The 17,593-nt window shown below is 42.3% G+C and overlaps 1 protein-coding gene across 2 annotated transcripts in view; it reads left to right on the plus strand.

Annotated features, from left to right (window-relative positions):
* CACTIN (cactin, spliceosome C complex subunit) overlaps nt 1-17,593 on the plus strand; it is a 201,940-nt gene that overhangs the window by 93,140 nt on the left and 91,207 nt on the right. For both annotated transcript variants that reach the window (XM_089694313.1, XM_089694314.1), the window contains exons 4-5: nt 6,238-6,383; nt 15,937-16,099. In XM_089694313.1, the coding sequence (XP_089550439.1) occupies nt 6,238-6,383; nt 15,937-16,099 (309 nt within the window). The remainder of the gene's footprint in view (nt 1-6,237; nt 6,384-15,936; nt 16,100-17,593) is intronic.

Consider the following 17,593-nt stretch of genomic DNA (forward strand, 5'->3'; position numbering starts at 1 on the left):
ATTCTGCTACTTCTGCCGAGTATGGGGATACCACGTGTGTGAGACTTTTTGGGAGCCTAGCCACATATAGGAGCCTGAAATCCAATCACCACTTTGAAAGCCTGAAGGTGTGTAACTTCCTCATTTCACTTCCTCAATACCTATCACAGTTTCGAAGGCCCAGACATGCCAGGATAGCACCAAATGACCCCTTTCTGGAAAGTAGACACCCCAAGGAATTTAAAAAAAGGCATGGTGAGTATTTTGCAGATCTCATTTTTTCTCACAAGGTTTTGAAATATAAAAAAAAAATATAAAAAATACGTTTTTGTTTTTTTTCTTTATTTTCCAAAAACTTGTGGCAACAAATTTCAACTTATAAGTATAGCCTGTTGTCCTCTCACAGGTCTTCTACATCTTGACCCCATATCTGGCACGCTTGCTGGGGAGAAATTGTTTCAATACAAGGCGGCCAGAAAAATTAATCAGGGACTCATCAACGCAGAATTTCTGCTGGGGAGTATAGACAAATGCAAATTTTTGGTTAAGGTGATTTGCGAGAGGCTGAATTTTGTGGAGCTGGTCAAATTCAGGGTTACCCCGAGGATGACCGAGTGTATTGTCGTTGAAATGCATAAAACACATTATACTCTTATATCTATGCCTGGCCATGGCAGCAGAGAACACGGCATATGATGAATCGGGTCTGTTGACCAATACAACTGCAATTCATTTTTTTTAGTAATGCCCATGTTGAGGGTTAGGCCCTCAAAAAATGTAAATTCGGAAACTGTAATGAGTTTCCATGCGACTGGTCTGGCAAGGTTTGAATTTGGGTTGGTGGCGATAAATTGTTGTGCATATAAATTGCTTTGATCCACAGTCAATGCATACAGATATTCCATAAAAAACAGCTCCAAAAATCAAGGGGAGTAGTTACATTTGCTATTTCCACCTGAATTCCGGGTTGGGCAGTGAATGGGGGGGGGGAGTACAGGCGCTGCAGAAATTGTGGGCTGTCAATCGTTATTTGCAAGCACATCCGGAAGGATACTAGGAGCTCTATGGGTGAATTCTTGGTGGTTGCGGGACAAAACTTGTGCTCGCCACCGCACCGGCTTGTACTGAACTTATGGGACTCGCCACGTCACCAAGTCATACTGCAGTGCTGGTATTATTATTATACAGGATTTATATAGCGCCAACAGTTTGCTCAGCGCTTTACAGTATAACGGGAGACAATACAGCAACAATACAGTTCAATACAAGAGGGTTAGGATGGCCCTGATCCTTGGAGCTTACAATCTAAGAGATATGTGAAAGACTAAGATGTACTAGACCGCTGGTGCTCGCCAGTTCACCAAAGGGTAGCGTGGCACTAGTACTGGCACTCTGTTGCATATGAGAGTCCTCAAAATTTACAGACGAGTGCTAAGAGAGATCAGGCCTGATTCTGCAAACACTGCGGTCTTGTGTGCAATGTATCAAGTGACAGTGACCTACTGACACTGCACTTGCTGGGGGAGAAGGGAGGGGGGGTAAGCGTAGGGGCTAAATGCAGGTGCTGATCCCGCTAACGCTGCGTTTTTGGGAACGCTATACTAATGTGAATGCTGGTATAGTGCTGATCTGTACAAAGATACTGATCCGTTCAGACATATACTAGCAATGGAAGTTTATTGTGCATGAGCGTGTTCCTGACAGTCAAGGGGTTAAATGTGATGACTGGTGTACTGAAGGGCATTCTTACACCATCTGGGAGGGGCGTGAAAACCACAGGAGCACAAATCATGTATACAGTGAGGAACAGAAGTATTTGAACACCCTGCGATTTTGCAAGTTCTCCCACTTAGAAGTCACGGAGGGGTCTGAAATTCACATTGTAGGTGCATTCCCACTCTGAGAGACAGAATTAAAAAAAAAAAAAAATTCAGGAAATCACATTGTATGATTTTTAAAGAATTTATTTGTCTTGCACTGCTGAACATAAGTATTTGAACACCTGAGAAAATCAGTGTTAATATTTGGTACAGAAGCCTTTGTTTACAATTACAGAGGTCAAACATTTCCTGTACTTCTTGACTAGGTTTGCACAGACTGCAAGAGGGATTTTGGCCCACTCCTCCACACAGATCTCCTCTAGATCTGTCAGGTTTCGGGGCTGTCGCTGAGCAACACGGTGCTGCCGCCGCCCCCCCCCCCCCCTTCCAAGGGACACTAAGTACAGGGCTGGGCAGGGGCTGCTGTCTCTTACCTGGCTCCGATCCCACGACGATCCGGTCCAGGAAGCGCGGCTGCTCCTTCATTCGGTTCGGCCACTGGATGTTCGCGTGGCTGCTCGGCTCCGCCTCCTCACCGGTGATTGGCCGCCAGAACTGTAGCTCAGGAAAGGCACACAGGCGGCCAATCACCGGCGAGGAGGCGGAGCCGAGCGGCCCCGCGGAAATCAAGTGAAGGAGCGACCGGTAAGTATGCCGTCCAGAGGTGCTGCTGCATACTGAAACAGGGGCCAGCAAGTGTCATTGGTAGGAATAGTGCCCCATCATTGGTGTCAATGATACCAATGATAGGGCACTATTCCTCCCACTGACACCAACGATGGGGCACTATTCCCCCCCCCCACTGACACCAACGATGGGGCACTATTCCTCCCCCCCCACTGACACCAACGATGGGGCACTTTTCCTCCCCCCCACTGACACCAATGATGGGATACTATTCCTCCCACTGACACCAATGTTGGGACACTATTCCTCCCACTGACACCAATGATGGGGCACTATTCCTCCCACTGACACCAATGATGGGGCACGATTCCTCCCACTGACACCAATGATGGGGCATGATTCCTGCCACTGATACCAATGATGGGGCACGATTCCTCCCACTGACACCAATGATGGGGCACTATTCCTCCCACTGACACCAATGATGGGGCACTATTCCTCCCACTGACACCAATGATGGGGCACTTTTTTTCCCACGAATTGAGCTTTCTTTCGGTGGTAGTTGATCGCCTGTGCGTTTTTTTATTTTTTGCGCTATAAAAAAAAGGCTGACAATTTTGAGAAAGAAAAACAATATTTTGGACTTTTTGCTATAAAACATGTCCAGTAAAAAAATACCAATGATGGGGCACTATTTCTCCCACTGACACCAATGATGGGGCACTATTTCTCCCACTGACACCAATGATGGGGCACTATTCCTCCCACTGACACCAATGATGGGACACTATTCCTCCCACTGACACCAATGATGGGGAACGATTCTTCCCACTGGTGTGCATTGGAAGAGGGGTAGTCTTATACAGCGAGTATAGCCTAAATACTACATTTTAACAGGAAAAGTAGGGGGTCGTCTTATACGTCCAGTCATCTTATACGCCGGAAAATACGGTGTGTATATATATGATTTGCGCACCCATGATGCCCTGTAGCAGTATTTCTGCTATAAGGCGGTCAGGAAGCGGTTACAGAAGCGGTTTGTGTTATGGCGCTGCGTTACTTTAACTGACAATTGCGCGGTAATGCAACACTGCACCCAAATTAAATTTACGTCCTTTTTTTTCCCACAAATTGAGCTTTCTTTCGGTGGTAGTTGATCGCCTGTGCGTTTTTTTATTTTTTGCGCTATAAAAAAAAAGGCTGACAATTTTGAGAAAGAAAAACAATATGTTGGACTTTTTGCTATAAAACATGTCCAGTAAAAAAATTTAAAAATCAAATTTTGTCATAAATTTTGGCCAAAATGTATTCTGCGACATGTGTTTGCTAAAAAAAAAATCCCAATACGTGTAAATTAATTAATGTATATGAAAGTTATAGCGTCTACAAATGGCGGGAAAGATACTGGCATTTTTTTTTTGCATAAGAATAATGGTGGCGATCAGTGACTTATGGTGGTGATCAGCGATTTATGAAAGTGATCAGCGACTTATTGCGGGACTGCGGCGGACATTTTGACACTGGGGAGGAACTGGTTTGGGGTCTCTGACATCCCCAGTGACACCAATACAGTGATCAGTGGAAAAAAAACCACTGACCCTGTACTAATGGCACTGGGGAGGAAGGGCTTAACATTTTTATTCAATCAAAGGGTTAACTGTGTGAGGGGAGTGTTCCCTAGTGTTTACTAGTGGGCGGGGTGTGTGTACTTCACAGGAACACACTGATCCAGAGAGCTAAACTCTGCTCTCAGGATCAGTGTGTTAGGAACTGACAGGGAGCAGAGCTGCATTGTAAACAGCAGCCGTGCCTCCTGTCAGTGATTGCCGGTAATTGCCGTTTTGCAAAATTACGTTTTAAAATGTGATTTTATGCAGGGGTGCCGTCCTGTGGACGGCAACCAGTTAATATAACAGTTGTGTGAAAAAAAAATTATTTACTTTCTAAATTTTCCAAAGAATTGTATGAAAAAAATCAGGTTCAAAAAACTCACCATGCATCTTATTAAATACCTTGGAATGTCTATTTTCCAAAAAGGGGTCACTTGGGGGGTATTTGTACTGTCCTGGCTTATTAGTGTCTCAAGAAATGAGATACGGTGAAGGAAGTTAGTATTTGATCCCCTGCTGATTTTGAATGTTTGCCCACTCACAAAGACATGATCAGTCTAAAAATGGAATGGTAGGTGTATTGTAACACTAAGAGACAGAATAGCAACTAAAATTTCAAAAGAAATGCATGTCTAATAAATTATGCACTAATTTACATGTTCATTTTTTTGAAATAAGTATTTGATCCCCTTCACAAAACATGACTTAGTACTTGGTGGCAAATCCAAATAGCTCGATTTTGGTCTCCTCTGACCACAAAACTTTCAACCAGTCCTCTGCATCATTCAGATGTTCAGTGGCAAACTTCAGACGGGCCTGGACATGTGCTTTCTTGAGCAGAGGGACCTTGCGGGCACTGCAGGATTTCAATCCTTGTCGACGTAGTGTGTTAATTTTTTTCTTGGTGACTGTGGTCCCAGCTGCCTGGAGATCATTGACAAGATCCTTACCTGTAGTTCTGGGATGATTCCTCACTGTTTTCATGATAATTGACACTCCACGAGGTAAGATCTTGCATAGTGCACCACACCTAGGGAGACTGATAGTAGTTTTGTGTTTCTTCCATTTGCGAATGATTGCACCAACTGGTGTCACCTTCTCACCAAGCTGCTTGGCGCTAGTTTGGTAGCCAAGTCCAGCATTGTGTAGGTCTACAATCTTGTCCCTTTATAGCCTAGTCCAGCCTTGTGTAGGTCTACAATCTTGTCCCTGACATCCTTGGACAGCTCTTTGGTCTTTGCCATGGTGGAGAGTTTGGAATCTGTTTGATTGCTCCTGTGGACAGGTGTGTTTTTATACAGGTAACAAAATGAGATTATCTGCACTCCCTTTAAGAGACTGCTTCTAATCTCAGCTTGTTACCTGTATGAAAGACACCTGGTAGCCAGAAATCCTGCTGAATGATAGGGGATCAAATACTTATTTCCCTCATGAGCATGCAAATCAGTGCATAATTTGTAAAACGTGCATTTCTTTTGATTTTTCCGTTGCTATTCTGTCTCCCAGTGTTACAATACACCTACCATTCAATTTTTAGACTGATCATTTCTTTGTGAGTGGGCAAACATTCAAAATCAGCAGAGGATCAAATACGTATTTCCTTCACTGTAGGCTTTCAGCACATCAGGTTTGATCAGGTGTGTTCTATTTTCAGTGATTGGTACCATAGTTTGTAGACTCTATAACTTCCACGCAGACCAAATAATACACACGGATTTGGATTATTTTTACCAAAGCAATGTAGCAGTATACATTTTGGCCCAAATTTATGAAGAAAAATTACTTATTTGCAAAGTTTTATAACAGAAACAAAGAAAAATGCGTTTGTTTTCCCCAAACGTTTTCGGTCTTTTTTTAATTTACAGCACAAAAATAACCCAGTGCTAATTACGGTAAATAACACAAAACGAAAGCTCTATTTGTGTGAAAAAAAAGGACAAAAATTTAATTTGGGTACAGTGTTGCATGACTGAGTAATTATCATTCAACGTGTGTAAGCGCTGAAAGCTGAAAATTGGTCTGTGCAGGAAGGGGGTAGAAGTGCCCAGTATTGAGGTGGTTAAGAATATGTAAACAGTTGTAAACATTTCTGCTGGAAGCCAGGTAAACATTTTCTGTTGGTGAACAGTAGCAGTTTCCATATTTCAAATATTTTATATATATATATACACACATTATATTTCATATAATTTTCTTTCAAGGTAAAACAACTTCGATTGGAGCGTGAACGAGAAAAAGCTATGAGAGAGCAGGAGCTGGAGATGTTGCAGCGAGAAAAAGAAGCAGAGCACTTTAAGACCTGGGAAGAACAAGAAGACAATTTCCATCTTCAACAAGCAAAGCTCAGGTCTGTTCCACAATAGTTATCTGTGAATTATATAGAGTCATGTTGAAATTAAGTGGCTTTTGTAGTGGCAGTTGCTAGATTCTGCATATTAATGCAGTTCAATTAATGGTGCACAGGGAAACTGCTAAATACAAAATAGAAATCCCATGTAAGGAAATGGTTTTATCTGCCAAATGATTTAAAGGAGCTCTTTTGGGTTAATAAAAAAACAAACATACTGTACTCCCCTCTATTCTGCAGCATTGCTGTGATGCTGCAGCTGTCCCCCTTCGGCTCTAAGCCTAAGATCTGAACAATCACATGACCGCTGATCTTTCAGTTCTTTTATCATTTTGGAGTGGAGGGACTAGTAGTCACCACCCTCCGTTCTGCCCATCGAATGATCACTGGAGCATTGGGCTGGAGAGGGCACGGCACAGCAGACTTCGAAGCAGAGACAGAGCCAGCTGTCAATCAGTCAGCTGGGTGGATTCCAACAATATGGTCAGGATCCTTCCAGAGCCTGGAGCTGCTCTGTGAGGTATGATTCTGTATCACACAAATAAGTGCACAAATAAGCACACTCCTGTAACGCACAAGAGAAGTATAGCCAAAAAGCTTTGGCCATACTTCTCTTTTAACCACTTTCCACCCGTAGGTCGTATATATACAGCCCCGGGTTAAAGTGGTTATACCAGGATGATGTTGCAGCTACACCATTATGGCTCAAAATTGATTTCGTCCAGAAATATTTAGACAGAATAAAGGGGAACAAAGCACCTGGACAAGATGGCATACACCGATGTGTCCTAAAAGAATTGAACGCTGTCATTTCAAAGCCATTGTTTCTAATTTATAGGGATTCTTTAATGACTGACATGGTACCACTTGACTGGAGCAAGACCAATGTGGTGCCTATATCTAAAAAGAATTATTATTATTAAACAGTTTTCATATAGCGCTAAAAAGTTTGCTCAGCGCTGTACATTATAGTGGGGGACAGAACATGAGACAATACAGTAACAAAACAAAGCACGAGGGATTTAAGGGCCCTGCTCTTTCGAGCTTACAACTTAGTAGGGAGGGGATAGTGGTACAGGAGGAAGTGGTTGTGGGGGATGGAGTGGTAGGTGGGAGTGGAGGAGATCGGCTGTTAGGTGAGGGTGGGGTAGGCTTCCCTGAAGAGATGGGTTTTCAGGGTGCGCTTAAAGGTGAGGAGGGTAGGTGACAGTCTGATGGATTAGGGTAGTGAGTTCCAGAGGATGGGGGAAGTCCTGCAGTCGGTTGTGGGAGGAGGAGACCAGGGAGCTAGAAAGTAGGAGGTCTTGTGAGGAGCGAAGATTATGGGTAGGGTGGCATTTGGGTATCAGGTCGGTGAGGTAGTTTGGGGCAGCATTATGAATAGCTTTGTATGTCTGTGTTAGTAGTTTGAATTTAATGCATTGTCCAATCGGGAGCCAGTGGAGGGAATGACAGAGGGGGGTGGCAGAAGCGGAGCGGTTGGTAAGGTGAATGAGTCTGGCCGCTGAGTTCAGGATAGACTGAAGTGGGGATAGTCTGCGATGAGGTAGGCTGGTGAGAAGGGAGTTGCAATAGTCCAGACGTGAGATAATAAGGGAGTGAACGAGTTGTTTAGTAGTGTCTGTGGTTAGGAACTAACGTATTTTGGAGATGTTGCGGAGGTGGAGCCTGCATGAGTTTTCCAACGATTGGACATGGGGTTGGAAGGACAGGTTTGAGTCTAGAGTGACACCTAGGACTTTGGCTTGTGGGGTGGGACTGATGGTGGCGTTGTTGGTCGTGATGGAGAGGGTGGAGGGGGGGCATGGGCTGGGGGGAAAATCAGGAGCTCAGTTTTGGAAAGGTTCAATTTGAGGAAATGGAGCGACATCCAGTCTGATATGTCGTTCAGTAGGTGGGTGATACGGGTGGAGTCTGAAGGGGTGAGGTGAGGGGGGGGAGAGGTAAATTTGCGTGTCGTCGGCGTAGAGGTGATAGTTGAAGCCGTTGGAGTGTATCAGTTTGCCGAGGGAGGAGGTGTAGATGGAGAAGAGAAGGGGCCCGAGGACCGAGCCTTAGGGGACCCTAACAGAGAGGGGGAGGTGGTAGCATTATAGGTAACGCTGAAGGAACGTTGGGAGAGATAGGAAGAGAGCCAGGAGAGAGCGGAGTCTCTGATGCCGAGGGAGTGTAGTTTGTTAAGGAGGAGGGGGTGGTCGACTGCGTCAAAGGCCACGGAAAGGTCAAGGAGTAAGAGGGCTGAGTAGTGGCCATTAGCTTTGGCGATTAGCAGGTCATTAGTGATTTTGAGTAGGGCGGTTTTGGTGGAGTGTAGGGGACGGAAGCTAGACTGTAGTGGATCGAGGAGGTTGTTGTCAGTGAGGTGGGCGCTTAGGAAAGTTATGGTGTCTACAAATGGCTGTATATACGTGATTTTTGCGCAGCCCTGCCACCCTGTAGCGGTTCTTCTAATATAGAGCGGTGGGCAAGCGGTTAATAAAGGAACGTGTAGTTGAGTTTTTGCTAGAAAAAATATTTTAAGCAATAAACAGCATGAATTCATGAAAGACAGAAGTTGTCAAACAAATCTGATTTCTTTTTCTGAGGAGGTAAGCATAAACCTAGACTAAGCAGTGACTGCGAATATAGTAAGTATGTTTGGATTTTGCAAAAGCATTTGAGACAGTTCCCCATACATGGCTAATGTGTAAGGTAAAGCCAACAGGCTAGGAAAAAACAGTTTATAAATGGATAGAAAGCTGGCTAAAAACTTGTATTTGGAGAGTAGTGCTTAATGATTCATACTCTGAAAGATTATTATTAGTGTACCCCAAGGTTCAATGTTGGGACCCTTACTTTTTAACATATTTATAAATGATATAGGGTCTGGAATTAAAAGTAACATTTCAGTCTTTGCAGATGACACCAAGCTAACTTACAAGCAGACCTCAATGCACTGTTTTACTGGGCAACTATGTGGCAAGTAAGGTTTAATGTTGAATAATGTAAGGTTATGCCCTTGGGGGCTAAAAATATGCACACAGATACATACTAGGAGGAGTACAACTGGGTAAATCAATGGTAGGGAAGGATCTGGGGGTTCTGTTAGATCATAGGTTTAATAGCAGCTCGCAGTGCCAAAAAGTTTCTAAAGCGAGCATTAAGAGGTATGGGAGAGAGAGAGAGAGAGAGAGATCATTTTACCCCTGTACAAATTGTTAGACCTCATCTAAAATATTCAAATCAGTTTTTGGCACCAGTTCACAAAAAGAATACTGGAGAAAGTGCAGAGAATGTCAACAAAGCTGATAAGAGGTGTTAAGGAGCTCAGTTATATGGAAAGTTTAGCTGAACTGAATTTATTCATATAGTGAACTTAGGGTAGATTTGTTCACTTTAAGGTCATCATAAAGAACAAAGAGGCACTCTTTGTCTGGAGGAAAAGAGATTTAACCTCCAAATATGAAAAGACTTCTTCACAGTAAACTGAAAATGTGGATTCAATTCTCTAAAGAGCTGTTTCTGGCCAGCTCAGTAGATTGTTTTCAAAAATGCCTGTATTATTTCCTAAATGCACAAAATATAACTAGATACTAATATTTATAGGTAAAGTTGATCCAGGGAAAATCTGTTTGCCTCTTTGGGAATCAGGAAGGATTTTCCTCCCACTGGAACAAATTGCATCATGCTTTATTGGGTTTTTTTTTTCTCTGTAGGTTGAACTGGATGGACTTTTTTTCAACCAGACTAACTATGTAACTTAAAAGAGAAGTATGGGTTACATTTTTTTTTTTTTGCATAATCTGAATCCTGGTGAGCTGCTACTATGAAAAACAATTTTCTGCCCTCTGAAATGTACATCCTTTCTTCTGAAATCAAAGAAAATACCCGTGGGAGGGGCAGAGGTCTCTTATGCAGCGTCATCCCGGCATTGAAGTCGGTATTCACCCCTCCTATTCTGACTGACATCGGCTACTGACAGTCTGCATGTTCCCCAGACATCAGCAGAGGTTCAGTTCTTCTCACACTCCCCCCTCCTCACCCCTCCCATCCAGGCTGTTGAGTTTCTTCACACACATGCAGGTTTTGTCCCCCTACTCCCCCCTCCCATCAAGGTCGTTCTGAGTCCAAGTTCTGCTTACAGACATGCAGCTGGTTTCTCCCTCCTCCTTCTTTCCCCCTCCCATCCAGGCTGAGCTCTTACTGCCAAACTTTATCAGTTCTTTCTCTGCAGAGTAAAGCAAAGAAGAAGCTGAAGAACATTTATTCATTCTTTTCTTGTACAATACAGTCTCCTGGAGTTGCAAATCCCTCAGAATACTGTTATGTACCTCTGTTTCTTGCTGGCAGTGTGAACTCATGGAAACGGAGGCACGTGACAGGCAAGCACAATCCAGCTAGTCTCTGTGAGGAAAGCGCGGTCACAGCTGAGAGCTGAAGGAGGAGAGGATGAGGGGGGTGGTTCACTTCAGATGTAACCACCCACTCCAAACTTTCAAACCTGAAGAGGACCATTACTCAGCCCTAACCAGGGCTTGGATACAGCCAAAATGGAGCAACATAGGAAAGAAAGAAAAGCTGTTCTGCGGTAAGGGTAGTTAATGCTATCTATTTGTACTATCCCATACTTCTCCTTTAAGGCCCCTGCTATCACAAGGGGTGTTCAGTAAAGCTAAAAAGTAAAAAAAAAAATAAAGGTACAGTGAAAAAAAAGTAATCAAAATAAATAAAGAGAAAATGTTAATCACTTGCCCTCCTAAGGATTTAGCCACTTTCCTGACTAGGCCATTTTTTGCATTACGGCGCTACGTTACTTTAACTGACAGTTGCGCGGTCATGCAACGCTGCACCCAAATTAAGTTTATGTCCCTTTCTTCCCATGAATTGAGCTTTCTTTTGTTGGTATTTGATTGCCTGTGTGGTTTTTATATTTTGTGCTACAGAAAAAAAAAAAGACTGACAATTTTGAGGAAAAAAACGATATTTTTGACTTTTTGCTATTAAACGTGTTCAGTAAAAAAAAAAAATCAAATTTCGTCATAAATTTAGGCCAAAATGTATTCTGCTACATGTCGTTGCTAAAAAAAAAAAATCCCAATAAGTGTAAATTAATTGGTTTACGTGAACGTTATAGGGTTTACAAATGGCGGTATAGATACTGGAATTTTTTTTTTACTAATAATGGTGACGCTCAGTGACTTATAGCGGGACTGCGGCGGGCATTCTGACACTGGCGGGAACTTACTTGGTATCACTGACATCTCCAGTGACACCAATACAGCGATTAGTGCTAAAACAAAATAACTGACACTGTACTAATATCACTGGGCAGGAAGGGATTAACATGAGGGGCGATCAAAGGGTTAACTATGCGCAGGAAGTGTTTTACAAGGGGGTGGTGTGTTGGTGCTTCACTGTAAGCACACTGCTCTAGATGGCTGTGGGTTTTAAGTAATTTTCTAGAAAAAAAAAATTCAGATTTTTACATGTATGAGAGAAATGTCAGAGGGGGTCAGGGGTTAAGTGGTTAATATTCCATTTAGCTAGTCTTTTCAAGGCACCCTACAAGAAGTATGATAACCTAATTCTTTTTAATGTGGTTAAAGCCCACACACCATATTTGGAGGTCAAATTGCACTGCACATCACTCCTAAAACACCATACCAGCAGTGAAGTTTGGAGGTGGGAATATCATGCTGTGGGGCTGTTTTTCAGCATACGGTACTGCCACATTTCATGTTATTGGAGGAAGGATGAATGGAAAAATGTACCAAGACATTCTTGATCTGGGACTAAACCCACTTGGTGTAATGATTAATAAATGATACCAGTCTATGTGCCATGATTTTTCTTATAATTTTGAGATCAATATTTAGTAAAGAAATAGGCCTGTAATTACTAACTTCTCCCAGATCTTTCTTGGGTTTGGGGATTACTGTAATGAATGCAGAGTTCAGGGCAGCTTCCAATGAGCCACCATCCCTAAGGGCGTTGAACAAACAGGCCATACTTTGGGCCAAATGTTTTGTAGTAAATGACCGAACGTCCATCTCTGGATGAGCATTTTTGAGTAAAAAAGCGAGTTTTGGATAACAACCTCGCCGCTAACATCGGCCCTATCTTGTCATGTTGTTGATAAAAGCATGCTCCACTCCAACATAATGCCTTTTCCGCGTCTGTGGTTAGGGCAAGATTCAAGACTAATCTAGCTGAATCTAGTTTGACTAGGGATTCATGTATAGGGCTACGTTTATGTTGCAAGCTGATACATTTAAATCCCCTTTCTAGTCTGACCAGGTCCACCTTATGTTCTTCTTTAATTTGGGTGGCCAATTTTATCAACCTTCCCCTAATGACAGCTTTGTGGTCTGCCCATACAGTTTCTGGGGAGGTCCTCTCAATATCATTTAAAATAAAATATTCCTGTAATGCCATTTCAATCTCCACCTTCCTTACTGGGTCGCTAAGCAAAGATTCATTGAGGCGCCACTGGAGTGGACTCCAGGAACCCGAGACTCATGCCACCAGCACGATGGAGTGGTCCGACCAAGCCATACCTCTGATGAATGCTTTTGAGATCAAGGAGAACTTAGTAGCCTGAATAAAAACATAATCAATCCTAGGATAGGTCTTGTGTGGACAGGAAAAATTATCCCTGGAATTGGAGTGCAATTCCTGGCAAATATCGATTAGGCTCTGAGAATGTAGTAATTTGGCAATATGCAGGCTTTGTTTGGGGGTCTTTTTAGGCAGGGAATCAACAGTTGAGACTTGTCTAAGCTTTGATCAAAAGTGATGTTGAAGTCACTTCTATAAACAGCTGTCCCTTCAAAATGGGTAGATAAGGCCTGTAGGATTGAGGTAAAGAATTGGGCTTGACCCTGATTTAGGGCTTAGTAAGATATAAAAGTGAAAAGTGTTTAATTGATGGTGCCTTTAAGGAGTAAGTAGCCACCCTCTGGGTCTTTCGTTTCTAATATTGGGGAGAAAGAGACCTTTTTAGAAAATAGAATGGCTACTCTTCTAGTTTTACTTTCTGCATTGGCCAAATACATTCACCGGCCAATCACGTGGCATCAACTCAGTGCATTTAGGCTTCTAGCGTGGTGAAAATTACTTGCTGAAGTTCAAACTGAGCCTCAGAATGGGAAAGAAAGGGAATTTAAGTGATTTTGAACATGGCATGGTTTCAGGTGCCAGATGGGCTGATTGGAGTATTTAAAAAACTGCTGATCTACTGGGAATTTCACACAATCATCTGTAGGGTTTACAGAGAATAGTCAGGTTTCTGTGATGTAATTTCAGAACTTTTTCCACCTTTAATGTAGCCTATTGACTGTACAACTCAGTTGTACAAACAAATATTTTAGGTGGAGGGAAGTAAAAATAAAAAACTAAAATAATATAGTTGCATAAGTGTGCACACCCTTAAACTAATACTTTGCTGAAGCACCTATTTATTTTATTACAGCACTCATTCTTTTTGGGTATGAGTCTATCAGCATGGCAAGTCTTGCCTTGGCAATATTTGTCCACTCTTTCTTGCAAAAACACTCCAGATCTGTCAGATTGCGTGGGCATCTCCTGTGCACAGCCCTCTTCAGATCATCCCACAGATTTTCAATTGGATTCAGGTCTGGGCCATTCCAAAACTTTAATCTTCTGGTGAAGCCATTCCTTTTTTGATTTGGATGTATGCTTTGGGTCGTTTTCATGCTGAAAGATGAAGTTCCTCTTCATGTTCCGCTTTCTAGCAGAAGCCTAAAGGTTTTGTGCCAATATTGACTGTTTTTTGTAACTGTTCATAATTCCCTCTACCTTGACTAAGCCCCTGTTCCAGCTGAAAAAAACAGCCCAAAAGCATGATGCCCAAAAGTTCAACCTTGGTTTCATTAGATCTTAACACATTTTCCCACATGCTTTTGGGAGACTTCAGATGTGTTTTTTGCAAAATTTAGCAGGATTTGGATGTTTTTCTTCATAAGAAAGGGCTTCCGTCTTGCCACTCTGCCTCATAACCCAGACATATGAAGAACACGGGAGATTGTTGTCATGTACCACACAGCCAGTACTTGCCAGATATTCCTGCAACTCATTTATTGTTGCTGTAGGCCTCTTGGCAGCCTCCCAGACCAGTGTTATTTTCTTCTTTTCATCAATTTTGGAGGGACGTCCAGTTCTTGGTAATGTCAGTGTTGCGCCATATTTTCTCTACTTGATGATGATTGTCTTCACTGTGTTCCATGGTTTATCTAATGCCTTGGAAATTCTTTTGTACCCTTCTCCTGACTGATACCTTTTAACAATGAGATCCCTCTGATGCTTTGGAAGCTCTCTACGGACCATGGCTTTTGCTGTAGGATGCGGCTAAGAAAACTACTAGAACAGTTGAACTTTATTTGGGGTTCATCAGAGGCACTTTTAATGACGGCAGGTGTGTACTGACTCCTATTTAACATGATTTTGAATGTGATTGCTTAATTCTGAACACAGCTACATCCCCAGTTATATGAAGTTGAGCACACTTATGCAAACGCTTTATTTTAGTTTTTTGTGTTTACTCCCCCCCCCCCCCCCCAAAAAAAAATATTTCAGGTCACATTAAAGGGGGAAAAAGTTCTGAAATTATTTATCTTTGTCTCATTTTTTTACATCACAGAAACTGGACATTTTAACTGGGGTGTGTAGACTTTACTTTAAAGAACTTACTATTGCAAGTATTATGTTTGGGATTGAGGTCAGAGAATCCCATCACTCTCCCATCTGTCATAAAATGCGTCAGCCTGACTACTCCATGGACTGCCGACAGCTTCAGATCTGGGATACATACTACACAGGTGTGAGAGGGAGGGATTACCCCACAGGGACAGGTATATGCGGTGAGAATATCAGAGGATAACAAAATATTTTGCCCTGGCATTATGCCATGCTAAAAGGGTTATCCTCACAAATGCCTTTTTTTGATTTGATCTTTTTAAACATACCCTTTCACCAGACCATTCAATAACATTCCTCCGATAACAATTTATGTGCACTTAACATATTTTATTCATGTTCTGTACCTACAGTGAACAATCCTACAAGAACTATTATTACATTATATTGCATATGGATACTATAATGTGGGGGAAGCTAATAAGTACAGTAAAAAAAAAAAAATTGAAAAAAAACTTAGACATGGCCTGGTAAAAAAATTTTACAAAAACCTTTCCTGTGTAGACGTTCAAAAGCCCTGAGACTACTGCCATCTTGTTGTAAATAGATCCAGCAGACTCAGAGACTTAAGTGACATACTATAGTATTTTCCTTCACTGATACATGAGAGGGTATGTAGGAAAACAAGGGGAGAGGAGTGTGTTCCTTCAATTTATTTTTTAAGTTGGAGTCGGGGTCTCTTTAAGTGTGACTATTAGATTATTTTACAACTCTTAAAGTCAATGGTATACTGTCTGGAGAATTTTAATGCCTTGATTACCTAATTATGTATCCCAATAATTTTTTTTATTCCCAGTCTGGCAATTTAATGAATGGATTTTGAAAGGTTTTTTTTCCCTCCCACTAAAAAATACCATAGATCCAAAATACGCATTCGGGATGGTCGTGCCAAGCCTATTGATCTTCTGGCGAAGTACATAAGTGCAGAAGATGATGATTTAGCTGTTGAAATGCATGAGCCATACACTTTCCTGACTGGTCTTACTGTGTCTGATCTTGAAGACTTACTGGAAGATATCCGAGTAAGTACTTGGTAAGATGTTTATTTCTTTATCATACATGACAGGACACGGAGCAGGCTATATTCATGACAATGTGGGTTATGTAGGGAATGCTGCTTCCATAACAGAGGGTGGAAAGAAACATGAGAAGATCCCCTTTACCTGATACTCCTGTTCTAGAGCAGGAGTGCGTGGAGCCTTAGAAAGAGTAGGCTGTTAAAGAGTTTGAAGAGGGTCAGGCAGAAGTTTCTGCTTCTGAGGATTCAGTGCCTAAAGAGGGACAGACAATGTCTGCTTTGCAGTCACAAAGATTGTTGGTTTTGTCCCTTACTGGAATGGTCTGCTCCAGGTAAAAGTTACCTCCATACCTCAGTACATATTCCTCTCTGGGTTTGCTGTGGCAGATGCAGGGTTGCCAAGCCTTTCCATTACACCTGCTTCTGGAACAGGTGCATTATGCAGACTGGGATGACTCAGATTGGGTGTGTGTTCCACCATAAAGATTTTCCCTCCTATATCTTATGGAGGAGAGGTTCGTTTAAAAAATGGGGCATGCTGTTGACAGATGCAGCTGTTTCTTCCCTGATTAACACTTGACTTTTCCAATGGACAATGTTCAGGTGGTTGAGGATCCGGCTGATAAAAAATCTGATTAAAAAGTTCTTGGGACCAGTACTCCCTAATCTATGCTTTCCCCCCGATTCACATTCGCAGAATGTGTGAGGAGGTGACATCAGTAATCCAGTGACGAAATGCGTCGGTAGGAGTGTACGGATGACGTCACGTTTCCATTCATTGGGTCAGCGGTTGTAGTATTTGTGAAACTGCTCCAGAAATGGCATTTTAGCAGGAAATTGCATTTATAGAGAAGGGCCCTTGCTTTACCTTGCATTTCATTCCATATGGTGATGGTTTTCCGAGCTCATACAGGACTCTGCTATTCAGATGATACTGCCATCTTGTGCTTAATCGATATATTGCCGGATGTTCATCATAGGTGGTGCAGATATGCACCTCCAGAACGTAAGTGCATTTCCTATGTTTTATTGCTAAATACAGTTGCAAGAAAAAGTATGTGAACCCCTTGGGATTACGTGGAGTTTTGCATGAATTGGGCATAAAATGTGCTCTGAACGTCATCTAAGTCACAACAATAGAAGAACACAGTCTGCTGAACATAATTCTACACAAACATTAGATGTTGCCATGGTTTAATTGCACATAACATGTAAACATTCACAGTGCAGGGAGGAAAAAGTATGTGAGGCCCTAGCTTAATGACTTCTCCCAGAGCTAATTGGAGCCAGGAGTGAGCCAACCTTGACTCCAATCAGTGTGATGATATTGGATGTGTTGCTGACAGCTGTCCTGCCCTTAAAAAACACACACCTGTTTTGGGTTTACTGGTTTCAAGAAGCACTGTCTGATATGAACCATGCCTCGCAGAAAAGAGCTCTCAGAAGACCTACGATCAAGAATTGTTGACTTGCATGAAGCTGGAAAGGGTTACAAAAG

This window comes from Staurois parvus, unplaced genomic scaffold (assembly GCF_062004578.1).
Source record: "Staurois parvus isolate SC_StPar_1 unplaced genomic scaffold, SC_StPar_1.0 ptg000659l, whole genome shotgun sequence".
Lineage (NCBI taxonomy): Eukaryota > Metazoa > Chordata > Amphibia > Anura > Ranidae > Staurois > Staurois parvus.